The sequence below is a fragment of the Tarenaya hassleriana genome, unplaced genomic scaffold, assembly GCF_000463585.1.
Source record: "Tarenaya hassleriana unplaced genomic scaffold, ASM46358v1 Cleome2, whole genome shotgun sequence".
Taxonomy (NCBI): Eukaryota; Viridiplantae; Streptophyta; class Magnoliopsida; order Brassicales; family Cleomaceae; genus Tarenaya; species Tarenaya hassleriana.
The window spans coordinates 1,937,042-1,958,361 of record NW_010965372.1 but is presented as its reverse complement, the minus strand read 5'-3'; the positions used below and the strand labels follow the sequence as shown (position 1 = coordinate 1,958,361).

Below are 21,320 nucleotides of genomic sequence, written 5' to 3'. Positions count from 1 at the left end.
GTTCTCTTCCGATATTTGCCATGGGTTCCGTGAAAATTTCTGATTTTTTTTTTGTTGCTTCCCGTTAGGGCTTTTTTAGCACCTGATTTTGTTTTGTTGTTTGATCAGACAAGAAGGTCTTCCCTCACTTTTATATTTTGGGATGGTACTCCACTGGAAGTGACGCTCAGGAATCTGATATGCATATCCACAAAGCTGTGAGTGCAGCCTCAGCCCCAGTGTAGTTTTTATGGAGACGGTATGAGTTTTGCGTTTGCTCATGGTGATGATTTTACTTTCCATGACAGCTGATGGACATTAACGAATCACCTGTTTATGTCCTTCTAAACCCATCGATCAATCACGCACAGAAGGATCTCCCTGTGACTATATATGAAAGCGGTATGCCATCTATATATTCTTTTTGCTTTAGTGTTTGCCATTGCAGTTTGGTTCGACTAGCAGCCCGTGGTTCTGCGGGCAGACTGGTTTTCTGATGTTTTAGTATCGGTATTTGGAAATTCGCTGTTTCTGAGATGTCTAGCAGCATGTGCTGTTGCTTTCCTTTGAAGAGCATATTTTGGGTTCCCTCGTATTAGTGTATTTACCTTGATTCCCAATTTAGTTTTTTCAGATTGTTGTTAAGATGCTAACTTTTATCTTACATTGATTGATCATCGCAACTCCAAGAATTGCATGTCATTGATGGAGTTCCTCAGCTGATTTTCGTCCATGCGAGCTACACCATCGAGGTTTGTTCTTACCTTTTGATTCTTTAAATTATCTGTGGTACGAAAGCAAACCTTGAACTTGAATATCTGTTTACGATGTTAACATATATATAGACAGTGGAGGCTGAACGGATATCGGTTGATCATGTTGCTCATCTCAAACCATCTGATGGAGGCTCAGCAGCGACCCAATGTGAGCCTCATGCCCCCCCCCCCTACACTTATCTTGATCCTTTAATTCAACGACACTGAAGTTAAAGTTGGTCACTTGTTGATGGGCAGTGGCTGCTCATCTTACGGGCATACATAGTGCCATCAAGATGCTAAATAGCAGAATCAGAGTGCTCTATCAGTATCTTGTTGCGATGCAGAAAGGTATTAGTTAACCTTGCCCCCAAGTTCATGTTTTCCCTCCCTCTTCTTTCAATTCTTGATGTTTTATGCTGTTCATCCGGGAAATTTTAGCCGGAAGATTTCCTTGCTCTTGTTTTTAAGCTAAGAATGACATAGAAAACAAACATTACATGGTTCATTTCCTTAATTCTGCTTCTAGGCGATATTCCATGTGAGAACTCGCTTCTTAGACAAGTATCCAGTCTGCTCAGAAGGTTGCCTGCTATTGAATCAGAAAGGTTTCAAGATGATTTCTTGATGGTGAGTTTCTTACCTTGTAGCAACATTTTCATCCCCTTACCATTGCTTACTATTAACCACCTCTTCCCTTACACCATCCGTTTCATTTGCAGGAGTACAACGACAAATTACTGATAACTTACCTTGCAATGTTCACGAATTGTTCCAGGTGTCTACTTTTTTACAAGCACATGTTGCATAACCATGTGCTTTTATAGCAGCATTAGATAGTGAGACCAATTGAAAGCATTTTGTTTTAATTGCTTGTAAACTTTGTTCGATATGGCAGCACGATGAATGAGCTCGTGGACAAATTCAACACTGCATATGACAGACATACCCGAAGAGGCGGCAGGACTGCGTTCATCTAAATTCCTTCCACAAACCAAAAAACCTTTACGAGGTTTGAGAACTCAGACAGATGTTTGAGGTAGTTCTCTTGTCTTTGTTATGCTCTGCTTTGATGAAATCTCTGTTGGGACAAAAAGGTATGAACTGGTAGTAGTAGAGAGGGAAGAATGTCTGAAAATCTTGGGATTTTACATGTTATTTCATGGGTCAGATTTCTTGAAAATATTGAGTATCCTTTTATTAGCTGAAACTATTGCGCATTGGTTATGAATTCCACTAGGATTAAATATAAGTTTATAGAAAGAATTTTGAGAAATTAAACAGCTTTTTCTTTACCTTTCTCTCAGAGTTTCAGAAGATCTAAATTTGAAAATAAACACAAACAGACAGAAAAAAAGGGCTCATCATATGTGAGGCAACCTACTCATGATCTGCCGGTAAATTGATGAACCTTCCGACAAGGCAACACCTGGTTCTGACAGTGGTTCCACTTTCGGCTCCGTCCCTCTCGGCAACATCATCCCCGGATCGCCGACCACCTGCGGCTGCGGTGTCAAGTACGGGTGAACCGGAAAACCGGGCAACTTCCCTTGCCCAAATGCTAAACCGGGCATCCCAAGATTGTGCAGGCCGGTTTGGCCTAAACCGAACGAGAATCCTGGAGGAGGTTGGAAGCTGAAAGGACGGCCAAATGGACCGTTGCTCGTGACTGTGACAGGGCTCTCGAACCTGTTGCGTGACTCGGGCTGCCGCATGTGGGTCTGAGCTGCCGCTGTCGAGCCGGGTGGCCCAGTCCCTGAGCCACCGTGGCTGCTGTTCCGAGCTGCGGGGACCTCGTGGTTGTGTTTGCCTTCGTAAGTTGTTATGACCGACTTCAAGTCATGAGAAGCTCTTTCTACATGCTTCCTCACTGTACATCCAGGCGCTGTGCATTTGTAATAACTCCTGAAAACACGTTACATTAAGAGAGATTATCTCAATAAGATCAAACTGATTGATCATATTAAGAACCTTAATTGTCAGTGGAATGTGATTAAGAACCTCGGATTAGGGTTTCCCTTGACGACCTTCTGACCGTATTTCCGCCAGCGATACCCGTCGTCGAGTATGTCCACGTCGCTCGTTGTCTGAACCACGACTCTCGGCTCACGGATAGCTCGTGTTGCTCCACTCATCTCAGCTGCATAAACGTCGAGTTTCCTGAAACGTCAACCGTATCAGACCATCCTCCAGGCCATTTATGGGGAAAAAATCGCAAAGGTTTGCTTTTTTTTCTCTTGACCTTCTCTTAGACTCGGTTTCATCTCCTTCGCCAACTTCGTACCCGAGAGAAACGCTTCCATGTGTACCACAATCGTCCTCATCTTCATCGTTAGAGAAAGTCGAGGAAGCGTCAACCATGGTGGCAGTAGCGGTGGCAGCATCGCCTGATCCGGACTGGTTACCTTCAGGCGATCCCTCCTCGGCAATTTCGTCTGTTCCAACGGCATGTGGTTGGGCACCCGTCCAGACAGAATCTTGACCAGTTCCATCAGTCTGAATGTCGAGGACCGGACAAGATGATCCAAAGGCAGAGCGGCGGCTAGGAGGCGGTTTCGGGTGATTATGAGATCCTTTGTATATGATCTCGGTGATGTGACCTTCACGGGACCGTTCGACCTTCTTCTTGACCTGACAATTCGGGTGAGTACATTTGTAATAACTGCGTGGATACTCGCTCCCTTTAACTAGCTTCTGTCCGTACTTTCTCCAGTTGAATCCATCATCTGCAGGTGCACCGCCGCCAGCCACCATGTCTCCTCCTCCTCCGTTCCCTCTCGGCTCTTTGTCTTCAGAATCATCGCCTGCATCTGTAGCTTCACGGGTTGTTTCTCGCGGGTCAGTATCATGTCTCTCGGCTGATGTCCCGGGAAAGTTGCCACGAAAATCGACGGTTTCTATGGTCCGAGATCCAGGCTTGACACCTTCCATTGTCTGAGGCCTATTGCAGTAATCAGTCGATATGTCGGGAAAGGAGTGATCGGAAATAGGAGAGACCTGCAGAAACAAATCAATGGAAAGCGAGGAATTTATACGATGTTCTGCACCGGGGAAAGGCATGCCGACATACATTTGATGCTCGTAGATGCTACAAACTTACTTTGTTGACAGTGCCCGGGACGAAAGAGGAGGAGGAAGACCTCGAAACGGGCTGAAACGTGAACGATGATGCACCAATGTCGTCAAAGAACTCGTCTTTACTGTTACCACCGGGGAAGAACGAACGCTTGCCCGTCGTTGGAGATGGCTGGGCCTGCAGTGAAGAGAGATTTTCACAGAGATCAACACGAAGATTCAAACTATCCAAAAGAATCGTCAAAACAACCATAAAGATTCTGCCTTTGGTGTTCATACGAACAACTCATTGCAAGAAACACCAGAACCGAAAGCACTTCCGGTTCTGTCCAAAGCATCTGATACTTTTATTCGAACAACTGATTGATTCTTGCGTGGAGAAGAAACTCAAGAGCTTACCAAAGGGTTCGAAAGGAAAACCGGAGACTCCAAAAGGGTTGCAGGGCTAAGTCCAGGGGAAGAGATGGTTAAGCATGGAGACGGAATATTCTCTGTGTTCAACTTAGGAGCGTTAAAACCAGCTCTAGCAGCAAGTCTTTCGCTGAGACATCCTCGTGAATTCGCTGCCTCTTCGGACAACTGAAAACAACCGGTTTGCAAAGAATCTTTCTTCTCGGCGGCCGCGTCTTCTTCCTCGAAAGTTATCTGCCCATGATTCAGTGAAAGCTCTCTCTCAAGAACAGGCTTGGAAATGGAACTCTTCCCCTCTTCCAACATGGCCGTGAAAAGGGTTCTCGGGCTTGGACTTCGAGGAATCCATTCGCCCATTACAGCGACATGATCATCAAAACCAGACATGGCGAAAACCCTAAGATTCAGCTCAGACTGCGGTACAAAACGGAGCTGAACACTCTCCAGGGAGAAGGCGATATAAACCCGTCACAAACACGCCCACTTGCAGAACCTGTAGACACAAATCTTGTCAACCATTGACGCTTCATAAGCCGACAAGAGAGATGGAAACAGGACAGAGAGATCGATCATATGCTCATATGAAGAATCCAGAGAAAAAAAAACAACCTCAAGAGGGAGAAGCGAAACATCGAGACAAACAATTCGAAAAAGGACAAAACCATTAGACAACGTAAATTTGCGGAAATTAAGAGATTTAGCTTGAACCAGAAGGTAAGAAAATTTTTGTCTGATTAAAAAAAAAAAGAGACCAATTTGTTAATTCAAATTCGAATTTTAAAATTCAAGTTAAAGAAAAGACGACGCGTACGAAGTTCAACAAGAAAAAGGTACCCAGGATGCTGAACCATCACCTGACTGACGATTGAACACGACCCACCACCGTCGCCGCCGCCGCCAGCGCCGTCGCAACCATCAGCTGGACCTGATCCGACCCGGATCGAAATCTCTCCGTAATTTAGTACGAAAGAGAGATTTCAGACAACGAGAGTTTTCTTCTTTCGCCCTCTCTCTCTCTATCTCTCTTGGCTCTTTGCTCTTCTGGGTGTCACAGGAAGCCCAAAAGGAGGGAGAAATAACTCTACTGTACAATCTCTCTGTCTCTCTCTCGCTGAGTATAAGAATACAATTTTTCCTTCACCGGAAACGAAATGATGATGTTTATTAACAAAACTACAGATATTTCACAGCCCAATTAGATAAAATCTCATACACTTTCCGCCATCCATTCAAAAAATTTCAACTTTTCCCCTCAACGTATACCATAGATTACGATGAGAAAATTAAAAACAAACGGGAAATCAGTCGAAAAAGGAAGAGGGGATTGTGCTGTGGGCGATGGCGCAAATGAAGATCGAATCTTTGAAGGGAGAAGAAATAAAGCGAGAGAGAGAGAGAGAGAGAGAGAGAGAGAGAGAGAGAGATTAGGCCATTTGATTGAGCTGTGATTGTTACTCTGAGGGAATCGACTAAAGTTGCACAAATGAAGATGACGATGATTCGTGTTCCCCACACACAAAGCGTTCTCTCTCGACCCACCTCAACAACTAATATCAAGCCACGTGGACATCTTACTGAATTTCTCATCGTCGTACCCAATCTCATTGGCTTGACACGATAAGTCACGTACGCCTACTCGCAGGGGATCCCAACAATTTATCTACCAATTTTTCACTTTTTATTTTTTTATTGCATGTCGATGAATTAATAGGATATAGACCTTATTAGAAATTGGAAATAATTGGCAAATTTCTGTTTCGACGCATGTGCAAACGTACTAAAAAGCTTGGAATATTATTATATATTACATGTTACAAAATACAGTTTTATATATTGGGAAAATAGAGGTTTTTTTACTATAAGTGTCACATTAAAAAAAATGGGAAAAGAAATCTAACGGTGACACTATTTTTAGCATTTACATGGTTATGTTAGAAAATGAATTGAAATGAGAAATAAAAATGATCAAATCAATTCTCACCACTCAATCCGTACGGCCATTTCTCCAACTTCCATTTTGTTAGCAAACTGCCTTTGTTTTGCTTTGTTTAGAAAGAGAGACTTCAGCCAAGTTTGTTGCTTTAATTGTTTTATGTGTTTGTGTGGATAACGCATGTGTTTAAAAAAAAAACTAAATTAATAATATTATATAACATTTTAAAGCTAATTATATCAGTATTTATGTAAGTTAATAACAATGATTAGTATTTAACCTTATATCGTATATATGCTTTTTAAAATTGTTTTCAACTTTAGAATTCATTATAGAGTGTAACAGGTTTTAGTTAAGACCAATGACACTATAGATTTAATGCATATTGTAAACAAAAAAAATCATCATAAATATAAATTGGAGATAATGAAATATATATATGTCTATATTTAACAAATACAACAATGGACAAATTAAGATGTATTAAACTGAATATTTACAACAATTTCAATGCTTGGATTTGTTTCTTAATTAATTTATATATTTATTCGATTCTCTATTGGTATGGGACGAATTGGAAAAATTTGTTAGGTTAATTAATACAAATCCAAAAGTCAACATGTTCATGAATACACAAGTTCACGGCTATATATATATATATATATCTCAATCAATTGTTTTATAAGCGCATTGTTGTAATAAATCAATAATAGAATATATTAATATTTTCAGCGCATTATATTATATTATATTGATGGAGAAAACAATTTCTAAAAAAAAATTTAAAACACAAAATTATTGCTATCATATAACACTAAATTTGAGTAAGTTCGGATTACATTAGAAAACAAAAACCAACACAAACTAGGACCACGACAAAAACCAAAAGTACAAATTTCCCCAGTTTAGTACTAATTGAGGGTTAAGAGAATAAGGTTTGCCGTATTAAATTAATTGACAGGTGAGCATTTAATAACTAAAACTAATTACATTATTATAATCATAAATGAAATAATTAATTAGGGTACCCACAGAGAAAAAAAAAAGGTCGGTCAAAAAAAAGGGACATTGACCAAGCCCTTTAATCTTTATCTTCCTTTTTGTCCCTTTGAAGAGGCACAAATTATCCCGTCACGTGGCTGTGACAGATGACACATTTGACAGCCAACCACGTATACGGCGTGTTGTACATTCTTCTGTGGGACCCACTGTCGCGTTTCCAAATTTGTTGTGAAAGCGACGTTTTGGGCCTACTCTTAACTGTATAAAACTGAGACATTTGATCTTTTGGGCCAAATGTAGGCCCATTATTGTCACGATTTTACTGGGCCGTAATGGGCCCATCAAAATGAAAATCTGCCGCTTGGGAATCACGCGCGAGGAGGAGCGTGAGTAGTACACGACAAAGGAAGCGTACCAGATAAGCTGACGTGTCATGTTCACGCTTTCGGTCTCGTCCCCATCATCAACGAAAAGGAGAGGAAAAAAGGGGGAAGAGCTCTTCGAATCGGATGAACGAGAAGAAAAGGGGGGGAAAATCAGTGATTAATTTTTTTTATTTTTCGTTGTTGAAAAATCTCGGGTTCCGAATGAAAAGTACTCTGGTTCGTCTTCGCCATCAGAAACCCTAGACCGAAATCTTCTCCTGATTGCTAACTCATGATCGGAATCCATTTGTTTCTTGAGAAATTTTTAGGGTTTTGGTTGGTTCTATTAGATGAGCAAATGAAGTGAAATGATCTTAAATTCTCCGAACGTGGATGTGGTTGATTTCCTTTCGACGGATTCGAACACAGACGGACTGATCATCGGACTTGGTTAAGACAGGTTAGATTTTTACCGAATCTGGAACTAGAGATCCATCGTTTTGCTCGATCTTTTGAGGTGGCCGAAAAAAATAACATCTTATTGCTTCAAACCCTAGTTCAGTTGTTTAATTTTCGAGCTCTTCCTATACTCTAGGGAGCTGAATAATTGGTCTCAGAATCAACAGTTAGATCTCGTGGTGTTTCTTGTACTTAGGGTTGTTCGGTGAGGAAGAAACATGGAAGTGACTGCTGCTACTGCTCTTGTGTTCTTGGTTCCTGTCGGATGACAAACTTGAGGGTTTTAGGCCGCAGGAGCGTTAAATGTATCCGTAAAACGATTGAGACTGGGGAGACATGTTTTCACTTGGCGACCATACTTTTGCATATATTTTGTGATTCTTTAAACTGGAGCCATAGGTTTGTATATATACGAGGGACAAAGATGCATGCTAGGCACCGGAATATAGGAAATGGCTACAGATCTGGCTCAGTCGGGATGGGGTTGCCATCTTCTAGAATTCCACCAGATGGTTCTATGCGTGGTCATGGGTTTCATGGTTCAGCCCGTCATGGCTCGAACCGTGGATACGGACGTGGCCGTGTACACCCAAAGTCATACCAAAACCAGCCACTTCCACCTACTCCACCACTCCAACGCAAAGGTGGTGGTGACATTTTCATGGAAGCTGGTCGTCTGGCAGCAGAGTACTTGGTTTCTCGGGGTGTCTTACCGCCAACCGTGCTGTCTGGTGAATGGCAGAATGTTAATTTGAGGAAACAGGCAGGAGAGTTACAAGGTTTTAGGTCACAAGAAACACGGACGGGTGTTTCTGCTCCAGATGCGGATAAGGGAAGGTTTGTTGATGATTATAGCTCCACGGGCTACAGGAGTTACGTGAAGGGAAGGAGGTCCAACCGATATGGCTCTGCTTTTGGGAGGAACGGATCATGGTCAGACAGAAGACATAAGGCTACTGATGTCGAAGCTGACACTGATTCTGTGTCTGGCCAGACACTACCTGAAGACATTACTAGCTCGGTTCAGAGGTCGAACTCGGGTTACTCTGCAAGAAAACGGGAAGGGGCAGGTGATTCAGAGTCCGAGTTGGATAAGTATAATCTTCAGGATGAGGCACAATCTAAGACAGGCTCTTCTAGTGTTGGGAAAGATACAGCGAATGATGTGGCAATCTCAAAAGTATCTGAAGGTTCATCTAGCTTGAGTGCTGGATCTGGAGTGCTGAAGGGTGGAAATTCCAATGGCGGAGGGAATGAGAACCAAGCTTGTGTGGAGGGCTCGTCTATGAAGAATGGTGTTGATCTATTAACGATATGTAAATTCGCCAAGGTGCCTACCAGGACACGCTCTTCTCTAACAGCCAAAGTTCCAAAACTTGATTCGAGTGAAAATATCGTGGGAAGCTCTCATACTCCTGGAATTGCAGACAAAACTCAAATCCCAGGTCCAGTGCATTCATCTGGAAAAGCTGATAATCCTGAATGTACTGGCAATGAACATATTGACCCCTCTAACCCCATTGGAGACTTAGGTCACGCTCTTATGGTTGAGAAGAGTAAATGTCATAGGTCCAATTCCTTCCCTGGCAGTATCCTCATGGACAATGTTGCAAAGAATCCAGGACTGGAGTTGGCTGATCTGCATAGGTCACAGTCGATGGGGAAGGGAAGAGGGGAGAAACGAGCTGCAGAAGATGGTGATTTGGATGGAGCAAAGAGACAGAGAGAGTGGCTGCCATCTCTTGCTTCTGAAATAGACAACATTGCAGATGAGGAAAAAACGCTCATATTCGAAGAGAAAGTGGTAGAGAGTATGATGAAGGGTATTGTCCATGATGGGTTGGTGGATAACTCAACGCATGATCTGGTACAAGTACAAGACGGAAAATCATGTGGTGGGTATGCAGAAGAGCGGGAGCTGTTTCCTGGTTCATTTAAGATCTGTGACCTTAATCTAGAGGGAGCATCAGATGCGAATGAGAACAATATTGACGATCCTATGATCATTTTTCCTGCCGTTTCAGGACCCAAAGGGGAACTCGATCGAGTTGATTTTGATCTCGCGATAAGCAGTTCAAGCAAGCCTCTTGAGCACAATACTCGGATAAGCAATGATAAAGAGATAGAAGTGATTGACTTGGAGAACGATTCCCCTGAAGTGGAATATGCCTGCAGTAATTCTGATAGAAAGTCTGCGCCTTTCTAACCCAACCCCCATTGTTTTTACGTATTCAGGTCTCGAATGCACTCTAACTGAATGTTTCTGCAGGCAAGAAGCTCCATTTATGGGATTTTCTCATCAGTCCGAGTCAGTAAACGAGATCCACGATGTCCGGGATTACAATGAAGGGCTCATGATGGTAGAGTTTATCGATTCTTTTGGAAACATCCCTCCAATGAACCTGGGAATCAATTCAGTGCCCGAGGGCATTAATCACATGCCACAGGACGAGATTGGCCTGCAAAATCCAGAGGTACCCTCTAAAAGAAAATTCAATCATACACACTCCTGTGATTGTGAAAATTCCAAACAATTTCGTGCCAACTTTTCTCGAATGATTCAGGGAGCTACCACTCTTGGGAGTGATCAGATTCCTCACGCAGACGATGAGTCCATATTCATGTCCCTGGGAGAAATACCGTTGAGTAAGCAAGCCACTTTCTTTGTAATATTTCACTCCAACTGCTTTTAGACAAAACCGTTTTAGTTGTGAGAAAAGCATAAAATCTAAGGAGCCGACATTCTCTTGTTGCAGCCTTCTTGCAAGCCTGGGACCAGCCACCGGCTCGGGGCTACCATAAGCCTTTCTGAGCCAGTGACCGCACCTTAAGCATCAAATGAGTAGATGGTACATATACATACATATATATAACTATACACTCGTAGAGTATGGTGGGTCTGTATATTATATTTTGATAAACTGAAGCCAGCTTCTGCCGCTGGTTATGCATTCTGATCACAGAAATCGCAAGTTTGGCATTGGAGAAGAAGGAGAAGCGAACCAGGCTTGGTTGGCGACTTGTGTAATGTGACGGTTAAGCTCTGGTATGTCTCTGAACCATGAAATGAAATTTCCATATAACGATGCAAAGAACGGATCGTTGTACTGTCACTCCGGCGGTAATATAAACTATAATATATAATGTTTTAAAGTATATGGTCGTGGTCACATTTTCATTTTGTTGAAAGAATCAAAGAGTGCGTGTATACTATAATGATATTAATTTGATTAAATATGGTATTGGGTGTGGGGGGCGAATAGGGGAAAGGAGCGGACAAAGGAGATTTTGAATTTCGGGCAGCATCATGAAAAAGTTGACAGACCACACAACACATCACACCACACATGTCCTTATTATTGGACGCTTCTGCCTTTTTTTTTTTTTTTAAAACTATCTGTTTATTATTGTACCATCCATTAGACGTAGACAGACCATTTTTTTTTTCAACTCTTTCTTGACTTTCTTTTAATATATTCTAAATATTTTTTAAAAATGGTCTACAGGATTCAAACCATTGCATTTTTAATATTTTTTATTCGGTTAGATATGAACCATATCATATATGTTTATTATTTAAATAAAATGGTGTGTTTTGTCATATGGATCATTAAGTACTGTAATTTATGTTCCAAACGGAGAGGAGGTAGAATGATAAGTATAGTGTGATTATCTTTTTGTCTTTCGATTTTTTTTTTTTCATTTCCCATTTCTTTCCATTCAATTCCACGTTTCAACGTTTTTTTCGTTACAAATTTTTTTTGGTGGTTCCTTCGATTTGACATTTCGCTCCTCTGAATAAAAATCTGATTCTTTTTTCTTCATCCATTCAATAAAAAATACTTTTATTTTTATAAGAAAAATAAAAATACTTTTATTGAGCAGAAGAAAAAGAGAAAAGAAAAAGGAGGGGGAGAGTTTGTCGTGAAGCGGAGGGGCCTCCTTAGGGCAAATGGAATATGAGAAATATATATATATATATATATATATATATACACACACACATATATTTGACTAAAACCCAACTCAACTCATGTGACTCTCACCCTTCCACTTCCACAACTTGACAAAATAATCATGTTTGTCTATAATTTATTCATGCTCTTACACTGTCTTTCCCATTGTAATTTATTTGGACCAGTCGTCTCAAATATTTTTTGGAATCTATACCATCCGTATAAAAAAAACATATGAAAATTATATCTTAAATTTTAAATTTAATTTTATTAAAGATAAGAAAAAAAATCCGTATAAATAATCATATTTTATTATAATATAATGAATAAAGATAAACAAAACTATGAATTAGATCATTGTTTAATATTTATTTATCACCGTTAATATTTAGTCCATTGAAATTTTTATTAACCATGGTGATATTTCTCTATTAAAAAAATGAATATAGTCAATATGCGAATGTTTTTAATAAATATAAAAAAGAGGATGATTTTCTAATAAACTGAAAACTAAAAGAAAGGTGATAGATTTGTTTTGATTTATTTTTTATTCATTAAATTGCTAACCACCAATCAATAATTTTAATGTAAAATAATGATATCTTAGATCGATTTTCCGAATAACATATTTGAAATAATTTAAATATATAATTTTATCAAAAAAAAAAAATATTTAAAATATATACAGATATTTAGCATCCACTTAGACAAGAAGAGAAGACTGACCAAGTTCACTTCCCATTTGGTACAGGGCGGGGTATTTGTAAAAAAGGTAACAAAAAAATATATTTTTTTAATAAATATTGCTCTCTTTTATTTATTTATTACATAATTTACCATTAAATGTATTTATCATCATTACCTATTATTATTTTATTCAGTCATTTTGTTTATTTCTCGGGGAACCTGATGCCTCTTGATGTGTTAGTGCGTGGTTATAGTTTGTCTCTCTCTATCATCTTCAAAGTTTAATCTCTCTCTCTCTCTCAGCCATCTTTGCTCGTAAATTTTCTTTTCCTAGCAACAAAAACCAGCTCGAGGGGAAATAAATCCTCTTAAGGTTTGTGTATTTTTTCTTTGTTTTGGAAAAAAAAAACTATTTGAACATTGTTCTTCTTCTTCTTCTTCCTATTCTTGGTTTGGAATCCCCTTGAGGTTTGTGTATTCTTATTGATCTTCTTCTGGTTCTTCTTTGTATACGTGTGATTTTAAAACCCCAAACATGTAATCTTGTGATGGGTATTTGTGTTTTGTGCTTTTGTTTGGATTTCTGTCTGAGTTGATGCTAAATCATCTGAGGACACTGTTCAAAAGTCCTTTCTGTTCATGACAAGGGAAAGAGTTTGGATTATTTGGGTTTCGATTCAAGTTTCCAGATTTGTTTCTCCTTTGAGCTCAAATCTCGTGTTGGCTTTTGCTCTTGGTTAGGTTGTTTCTTCTTCTCGAATCCATGGAAATCCCTCTGTCGTCTTGTTTACCATGCCCATGTCTTCGTGTTTTCGGCCTCTGAAGAAATTTCCATGATTTTGGTTCTATGATCACAATCTGTTTGTTTAAATTCCCAACTGGGTTTTGATTAACTTGGATCTATTAATCTTTGTGTGGCTGGCTATTTCTTGTTGTGATGTCTCAGTTCACTTTTCTTGTGATTCCCCACATAAAATAACACTCCAATCTGATTGGAACCCCATTTTTTTTTTCTTTCAAAGAACTAGGAGGGGAAAAAAATTCAATCTTTTGCTTGCGAAGAATTGTTCCTCTTTGTGCTCTTAACCAGAAAAAAAAGGAAATTCCTTTCTCCAAATTTACTCTTTAAGTAGTTCACCGTTCACATGAAATAATGTTCTAGAAGGATCTTCAAGTTCTAGGATTCACTTTCCATTTCTGGGTTTCTGTATTGTCCTATTCAAGAAGATTAGAACTCGAATTTTCTTGACTTTTGCTTGGTGTACATACATGTGTTTTTTTGTAGGCTCATAGGTTTGGGTGATAAAGATCTGGTGTTATGCAGAAGGGTAAGGAGGAGAAGTTTGGAAGTGAGGCAAACAGTAACGGTGGAAGGAGCAGATGTTCTTGTCCACTGAAAACCACCCTCCAAATGACCCTTCATCTTCTTCCAGTTTCTTACATCTGACCAGTTCCTGTGATGAGTTAGGTCAATCTCATCACAACAATCTTCATCTCCCTAATTTCTCCATCAGGTAATCTAACAGTTTCCTTTTCATTTCCCCCTCAAGTTCCTTTTTTTCCCTTTTCTTTGGTCAATTTCTTGGTTTTTTGAAGAGAGATCAGAAGTTCTTTCACCACAGTTTTAGCAAGTCTCTGGCTTTTCTTTCATGATAGGTCAGATCATGGCTAAGCTCGTCGGCATCGTGGCTAGCTCTTGAGACTATTTACCCCTCTTACTTCCCATCCCTTGAGCTTTGCTTATAATGGGCCAGATTCAAAATTTTCAACCTTTTCCTGTTCTATGTTTATGATATAGCTCAATCAATATCAACGTAGGTCTTGACTCTTTCACCTTGTCCTTTTTTCATTATATAATCTTTTTCTCTGATCCGTTGGTTCATACTGTATGATACCAACTCAACGAGACAACGTGACGAGCTCAGCATCCTTCAATTAATTCACTGGGAATATCTAATCCAGATCATTGGACACATTTTTTCCCCTTGTCTCAAAGTTGTAGCAATCTATATTCGATTTTGGTTATGATCTCATATAGCTTTCATTTTTCATCTTTTTCTTAAGTTCTCTTACAGTTCCAGCTATTGTTGCTGTGAATTGTTTTTTTCCCCTTTTGGGTTCATTTTCTTGGAATTTCTTGGCTTGAAGTTGTTCCCTTTCTGAGTACAAAATTATCATTTCCATCTTTTCCTGATGTTATAGTTATGGCTTTATGATGCTGCAGAGATTACGTATGTAGTTACCGGAGCAAGGACATCAAGAAAAACTGGCCATTTGCCCCGAAAAGTTTGCAACTTTGTTTGAGACATGGCATAAATGATCCGCTGCCGCCGTTTCAGCCTCCTGGTGCTGTAGGAAACCACCCTGGAAACATTCTTGCTTCCGAGGCTTGTTCATTGGAGAAGCAAATCATACCCAGTGGTGAACCGATAATTCCTTCATGTTTATCTGACAAGAGCAAGCTAGATAATATTGGATCAAATCAGACGCTCAAAGAGACTAGAAAAGGAGTTGAGAATGATTTTCTGCCCACCGTAAGTTTTTTGAAATCGGAAATAAAAGTCCCCATTGACAAGAACCCAGTTAAGAAGTGTGGGCTATTACCGAAATCTGGAGCCTGCTTGAATCGAGGGTCTAAAGAAGATAATTTCCTTGCAACTCCTGAATCAATGGCTTCAAAGACTTGCCCCATCTGTAAAACCTTCTCTTCTGCTTCTAACACCACCTTGAATGCTCACATTGATCAGTGTCTGTCTGCTGATTCAGCACTACCACCCGCTAAGCCAAGCAGGCAAAGAATCAAGCCGAGGAGAGTTAGAACGATGACTGATATTTATGCTACTGCAAAGGGATGCACATTGGAAGAGCTTGATAAAAGAAATGGAACCATGTGGACTATGATTTCAAGGTATTCTAACTGGGTTGCTGATAAGCCTGAAGTGTCCAAGAAAGGCAAGAAGCGGAAGGTTTTTCCAGCTCCTTTGGATGGAGAAGCTGTTGGTGTAGGTCCTGTTTATGTTGATGGAAAGGGCAAAAAGCTGCGGATTTTATCCGAGTTCAGAGAGAATAGTCCTATGTTGAGAGAGCACAAGGGTGTCTCTTTAAAGAAAAAATCTTTAAAAGAAGGCAAAGGAGGCAAATGGTGTTCAACGAGAAAGAAAGTTTGCCGGGGAAAGAAACATCACAAATATCTAAGGCTCATTCCTCGAAGCAGAAAACTCATCTCCCAGAAAGCCAATGCTTCCAAGGTATGTCTCTCTTTCAGCTCGTAATTTAGCATAGTGGTTTGAACTGTGTTCAAGGTTCCCTGCTATCCTTTCAAATGATTATTATTTCTGAAAAGCACTTTTATTCTGAGATTTGTGTAGCTAAAACCATAGATAGCAGCAACTAATGTGTTGAATCTCTTGTGCAACAGATACCGGAGTATCAAGAAGGGTATTCGGGAGAAGGAAGCGGCATGGAGAGGGCAAAGTCAAGAATTTTAAATCAGCGGTTGCTATCAAAACGAACTGGAATGTCTAGGAAGCTGAACATGAGAGGGCATAAGTTTCATCCGTCACAGGATGAGCCGTTTGAGAATGAAGATTGGTCGGGAGATCCAATGTTGTCGAGAAGTCCAACCCATAAGTTGACTGCTGTGTCTGATTCAGTTTCTTCTCCTCTAAACAAGGAGAAAATATGGAGAACTTACGAGGAGACCCCAGTTATTAGAAAGAGTGGAACTTCATTTAGACGTAAAAGCGCTCAAAGCCCTTCATCTAGAGTCCGGATCACTGAAAATAAGGAGTGGTCACTTGCTGAGAAGGTCGTTTCCACAGATGGAGCAAGGTATTTGGAAGAATCTCCTCATGCAAGTCGTGCGCGCAAAAATTCCTCAGCCTCCGTGGATAAGGTGTCTGTATCCGAGGCTAAGCCTTTTAGGAAGCTGAAGAAAGCTCGGTTTCATCTCTTAGAGAAAGAAGATGATGAACTTGAGAAATGGGAGTTTGAGGCGGCTCAAGACCGTGCATTAATGGATGATGATTCTGACAGTGGTAAAACAGATGATGTCCTAATGAGCCTTAACGCTACAGTCAGTAGTGACGATAATTATGATGATGACGACGAAAGCAGTGAAGAGGATGCAGCTAACAGTGAAGAAGATGATGCATTGGACAAAACCGATGGTGCAGATACTGAGTTTTATCAGTCTGATACTCCACCATCTATCGAGATCTGTAATGGCGGTATTTCTCAAGGGGATGAAGGACAACTGTATTGCTCTGAGGAGGTTGGAGACATGGTTTATGGCCAAACTGCTCGGGATATGGGTTCAGAACCTGATTCTAGAGTTGGACAAGGAAGCTCATTCATGGAGGTTGATCCCATTCCTATCCCTGGACCTCCGGGATCGTTTTTGCCTAGCCCTCGGGATATGGGTTCAGATGATTACCCTGGAAACTCGTCAGTCATAACGAGCCAGGTTCAATCTTCCCTGGATCAGCTTGATCTCACTGACAGAATTTCATCTGAATCACCTCTTTCGGCAGTTTCTACTCATTCAGATTCCGCTGTGGTTAGATCCAGTCACCCGAATCTTCCACCGGAATTCTCAACCTCCCAAGAAATGATCTCATCTGACTACCCTTCATCCTACAAAAAGAGATCTTTCCTGTTTAGAAGCAATGATCAGCCATGTTGTTGCCAAGGAAAGGAGAGATTTCCCGAGGGTTTTACTGTAAACCATCAGGAGGAGTCTCAGCCACTGAAGCAAAGGGCAGCAGCCTCTCCCATTACCATTCCCGAAACCAGAACCAGATCATGTCTTGATCCAAACATAACGCTGAGCAAATCTGACACTTTCCTTGATACATTTGAGCCATACATCTTCCAAGATTCGGATCTTCAGAGCAAGTTCATGAACAGAGCGGCAACAGCAACAACAACAACAACAACAACAACAAGTCCTCCCAACCCGGTGTTGCGGCTGATGGGAAAAGACTTAATGGTGGTTAACCAAGGAGAAGAGGCTCCAACCCCATCATCAAAACCAACCCCTCAGTTTCTAGATCCTTCTGGAACCTATGAGAGTAGTTTACAGACATTCCACCATGAAACACCTCATCATTACAACTCCAGCCTCTACTTTGGAAACAATGCCAGTTCAGCAGCAACTCCACAGACAACAACTGCAGAAGCTTACAGTTTTGGTCTTGTACGGTACTTTTCTCCAAGCTAGTCTCTGCAAGTTTCCACTTTTTGCAGTTCAACGAGAAGGGGAGAATCCTACAGAGAGAGATAGAGAGAGCTTTGTGAACAAAACGTGTATTGGATTAAAATGTCCACCGAGTATCCTATGTTTTAAGTTGTTTGAGACTTGTGCCTCTGTATCTTCAGAGCTCTTCCGAGACTTGCTGTATATGTAAGGTTTTACAGAGGCAGAAATCTTGAGATAACTAACACTTTGCAGAAGAAACCCACCAAAGGTTGTGTTAAAGTTTATCCTCTTCATGTCAAGTCTCTAAACTACATCATCTTGAGTTATATATTCTGAGGGTTTATAGGTATTGATGATGATGTTGAGTCGCCAACGTTTCTTTGGTTGACCCAAAAAGTTTCTGCCTTTTTCCCCGTCTATTTTCCCGACAAGCTTTCCCCTGGTCGGAATCCGCCGCTTCCGGCGAGGTTGGCCGACTGGAATCCATCATCGAACGAATATCCAGTGACGTGCAAATTTTAAACGGTGCATCAAATGGAGTTCTAGATCCAACCAGATAAGATCACATCCTCATCGGTCCTGCGGGCCCCATGGTTTGCCACGTGTCGTATGTTGAAAATGAAAAAAAAGGAAATTGCTGAGAGCAATTGATCGTGGGGAAAAAAAAGTATCTTCATGCTGCGAAATTTTCCCCGGGTATAAATCTGCAAATCTTTCATCGGATTAGGGTTCCTACCGTCTTCTATTTATTTTCAATCTGTGTGTACGGAATCACTGTGGTTTCCGTTCTGACGATTCGGTTTAGGTACGTTGGTTCAATTTCGACTCAATTACCGTGTGCTTTGTTTGATTCAGCTGGATTGATTTATACGCTCGATTCGATTTTTCAATCAATCGTTTCTCTAAGTATTCTGTAAAATGTAAAAAGACCCTTATCGAAAGTTCGCGACTTTTTTTTCGTTTTTTGTTTTGTAATTTTAGAACGGGAAGGAAATGAAATTTCTCTGCCCTGAATTGAGAATCAGTGTCGAATATTGATGCTTATGATTGAATTTGGGAGCTCTGATAGCTTCTTTGGTTTTTCCGGATTTCCTTTTTTTCCCGTTTATTGATTTGAGCTTCGGTTACTGCTGGAATGATGGTTGCTGTTCTTGATATTGATCCACTCTCGACTTTGGAGGGAGAAAATTAGTGGAGAAGGGTAGGAATTTTGTCTAGTAATGGATTTGAAGAGTGAAGGCTCTGTTCTTGAGTCTGTTGATGATAATAGTGTAACCCAACAATGTGAAAATGCTGCTGATGAAGGAAAGATTCTGAGTACTGGTCCATGCTTGGATGAGAGGGGGAAACCGGTCTCTGTTCATTCAGCAGAAGCTGATAAGGATGATAACTCGCTTGGTAAAACTGTGAACTTTGATTCTTCTGGGGCGAAATCACCGGGTGGAGCATCCCCTTCGATGAAAAAGGGTTATGGTTTGAGGAAATGGCGGCGGATAAGGAGAGATGTTGTAAAGGATTCGTCTGCGAATTGGGAGAGTAATAAAATTCTGAAGAGGGGGTTGTCTGGTTCGGGCCATTCGCACTCGAAACAGATGCATTTCCGGTCACCAGAACTCGAAGAAAACAGTCAGGCTTCTGTTGGGTCTAGTCTTGATTCTAGATTGCCAGCTGGGCTTACTTTTTCGGCTGGTGTGGACTCGGAAATCAGTGAGGATCGGAGTAGCAAGTCCTCGACTGCAGCCAGTGCTCCCAAGGCTAGGTATGAGTCTGACTTGCCAACGGGTCATTCATGGGATAAAAAATGGGCAAAGTATTTGGGTGGAAAGGCTATGATTGATTTGGGAGATCAAAGAGCTCAACGAGGAAAAAGTCAGGTTGAGAACAGTAAGAAGTCTAGAGGAGAAGGGGTCAAAATCAAGAAGGAGAAATCTCATTCCGGCGTGGAATCTGACTCGAGAGGCTCCAACTTTGTCTTTATGCAGGGTGATTTCTGCAGTTCGAGTAGCAGAAAGCAGAGCTGGAGAGCGATGGACTACAACGGTGAAAATAGTGGCGAAGCCCATAGCAACGGAGAAACCTCGTGCAGGAAAGATAATGCTGGAGAAGAAGCTGAAGAACTTTCACAAGAAGACTCGTCAGCAGAGTCTATTGCCAAGAACAGTTACTTCTCGGGAGATTTGGACCCATTAACAGAGTCCATCAACAGTTTCCTGACCTTGCAAGAAGCTCTTGAGCAAGGTAAACATTTCACCCTTTTGGCATTCATTTGATTCTATGGTGTCACATTTTGTTATTACCTCCACATGTTATAGATGGGTCTGCACCAGCTAACTCTGTTTCATGATAGTTATATACTTTATGCTGTTGGTGGAATCATCCATTGCCATGATCACTTGTCGAGTTTTCCGTTACAGAGATTCAGAAATTCCGGGAGATTGGGAAGGAGCCTATGACGCTACATCATCATGCTGATAACAGCGGTTCTATACATGCAACGGGAGAACGGACAAGTGAAGCAAGTTCATCTCACCAGTTAGTGAGTGGAAAGGTAATACAAAGGGATTCAACTTCCTCAGATTCTCAAATATCAGCCTTCGTGAAAAACATAGAATACTTAGAGGTCAAACTGGAGGAAACAAGGTCTATGCTTGAGATGAAAGAGTCACGGATTCGTGAACTGGAGTCCATGGTGAATCTTAACAAATTTTCCGGGGAAGAAGTTGAAAGCACTTCAGCATCACAGCAGGAAGGTTTCAGAGGAACGGAAATAGGGGTCGAAGACGCATTCCAGCAAAAGATTGAGGCCGAGATCGAATATATGATACTGTCAAGATCCATAGAAAACTTAAAGACGGTATCAGACAAACAGATGAAGCTGTTTGAAGAGCAAAAGGGACTGGTAGAGGAAGAAGCTCACGAGGTGATGAGCAAGCTCGGGAAAGCAGAAACGAAAGCTGAGATCTTGAGAAACCGGGCACGAGATCTGGAAAAGCATTGTGGAGACATAGTAGAAACTCGAGAAATGCACAAGATCAAGAAGAGAGCACGCAGAACTAGTTCGTGCCTGCTTTTACAGTTAGTTTTACTGCTTGTAGTAGTTTATCTGTTCATCTCTCAAATGTTGCCAGAGTCAGAGATTGTTGTACCCACATGAGATGGGGTTTCTTTTTGTTTTATGCAATCTTGGTTTTTCTGTAACATATTGGCTCCAAAATTTTCAACACTTGTAATAAAATCAGGAAACAGTTTCAAGCTTTTTGGTGTTGCAATGGCATGACATCACATGTATGCTTCAAAATATTGCTGCTTTTGTCAATTTTTTTGTCAGTTGCAAGACAAGTTCTTTTTTTTTTGTGTGTGTGTGTGTGTGTTATGATTTCTGGTGGTACCTACCAAGAACCGGTCCAATGCCACACAGCGGCAGCAAGTTGAGACTTTGACAGAGACTTCTTTAACACTTAGTTTATTTCTTTTCCCCTAAATGTGACAGCGTCTGAA

At 40.8% G+C, this 21,320-nt stretch overlaps 5 protein-coding genes across 11 annotated transcripts in view; 4 read left to right on the top strand and 1 right to left on the bottom strand.

Annotated features, from left to right (window-relative positions):
- Positions 1 to 1,917, top strand: part of LOC104811707 (COP9 signalosome complex subunit 6a) — a 2,511-nt gene extending 594 nt beyond the window's left edge. The window contains exons 2-9 of the mRNA XM_010538501.2: positions 109 to 197; positions 288 to 381; positions 670 to 731; positions 825 to 903; positions 993 to 1,085; positions 1,264 to 1,364; positions 1,457 to 1,512; positions 1,633 to 1,917. Coding sequence (XP_010536803.1) covers positions 109 to 197; positions 288 to 381; positions 670 to 731; positions 825 to 903; positions 993 to 1,085; positions 1,264 to 1,364; positions 1,457 to 1,512; positions 1,633 to 1,714 — 656 coding nt within the window. The 3' untranslated portion in view covers positions 1,715 to 1,917. The remainder of the gene's footprint in view (positions 1 to 108; positions 198 to 287; positions 382 to 669; positions 732 to 824; positions 904 to 992; positions 1,086 to 1,263; positions 1,365 to 1,456; positions 1,513 to 1,632) is intronic.
- A 56-nt stretch (positions 1,918 to 1,973) lies between these two features.
- LOC104811706 (probable WRKY transcription factor 2) lies at positions 1,974 to 5,674 on the bottom strand. The gene is made up of 6 exons (XM_010538499.2): positions 5,075 to 5,674; positions 4,209 to 4,713; positions 3,835 to 3,987; positions 2,977 to 3,731; positions 2,736 to 2,894; positions 1,974 to 2,639 (listed from the first exon to the last, which is right to left on the bottom strand). Exons 2-6 carry the CDS (start codon positions 4,605 to 4,607, stop codon positions 2,099 to 2,101), a joined length of 2,007 nt encoding a protein of 668 aa, XP_010536801.1. The 5' UTR covers positions 4,608 to 4,713; positions 5,075 to 5,674; the 3' UTR covers positions 1,974 to 2,098.
- Positions 5,675 to 7,655: 1,981 nt separating this feature from the next.
- On the top strand, positions 7,656 to 11,510 carry LOC104811705 (uncharacterized protein At4g26450-like). 6 transcript variants are annotated; one of them, XR_771489.2, is made up of 7 exons: positions 7,656 to 7,980; positions 8,176 to 10,169; positions 10,249 to 10,453; positions 10,544 to 10,625; positions 10,736 to 10,828; positions 10,911 to 11,025; positions 11,243 to 11,510. XR_771489.2 is itself a non-coding variant. In XM_010538498.2 (7 exons), the coding sequence occupies exons 2-6, from the start codon at positions 8,245 to 8,247 to the stop codon at positions 10,808 to 10,810; spliced, it is 2,178 nt and encodes a 725-aa protein (XP_010536800.1). In that variant the 5' UTR covers positions 7,656 to 7,980; positions 8,176 to 8,244; the 3' UTR covers positions 10,811 to 10,828; positions 10,943 to 11,135. The 6 variants fall into 6 exon arrangements, 3 of the variants coding, with proteins under 3 accessions (XP_010536800.1, XP_010536798.1, XP_010536799.1); XR_771487.1 differs by having other exon boundaries at positions 10,544 to 10,645; positions 10,943 to 11,025; XR_771488.1 differs by having other exon boundaries at positions 10,544 to 10,645.
- A 1,339-nt stretch (positions 11,511 to 12,849) lies between these two features.
- On the top strand, positions 12,850 to 18,106 carry LOC104811704. 2 transcript variants are annotated; one of them, XM_010538494.2, is made up of 4 exons: positions 12,850 to 12,995; positions 13,908 to 14,136; positions 14,847 to 15,870; positions 16,041 to 18,106. In XM_010538494.2, exons 2-4 carry the CDS (start codon positions 14,003 to 14,005, stop codon positions 17,841 to 17,843), a joined length of 2,961 nt encoding a protein of 986 aa, XP_010536796.1. In that variant the 5' UTR covers positions 12,850 to 12,995; positions 13,908 to 14,002; the 3' UTR covers positions 17,844 to 18,106. The 2 variants fall into 2 exon arrangements, with proteins under 2 accessions (XP_010536796.1, XP_010536797.1); XM_010538495.2 differs by lacking the exon at positions 12,850 to 12,995 and adding an exon at positions 13,034 to 13,090.
- A 94-nt stretch (positions 18,107 to 18,200) lies between these two features.
- On the top strand, positions 18,201 to 21,078 carry LOC104811703 (WPP domain-interacting protein 1-like). The gene is made up of 3 exons (XM_010538493.2): positions 18,201 to 18,627; positions 19,003 to 20,060; positions 20,237 to 21,078. The coding sequence occupies exons 2-3, from the start codon at positions 19,043 to 19,045 to the stop codon at positions 20,974 to 20,976; spliced, it is 1,758 nt and encodes a 585-aa protein (XP_010536795.1). The 5' UTR covers positions 18,201 to 18,627; positions 19,003 to 19,042; the 3' UTR covers positions 20,977 to 21,078.
- The last annotated feature ends 242 nt before the right edge of the window (positions 21,079 to 21,320 follow it).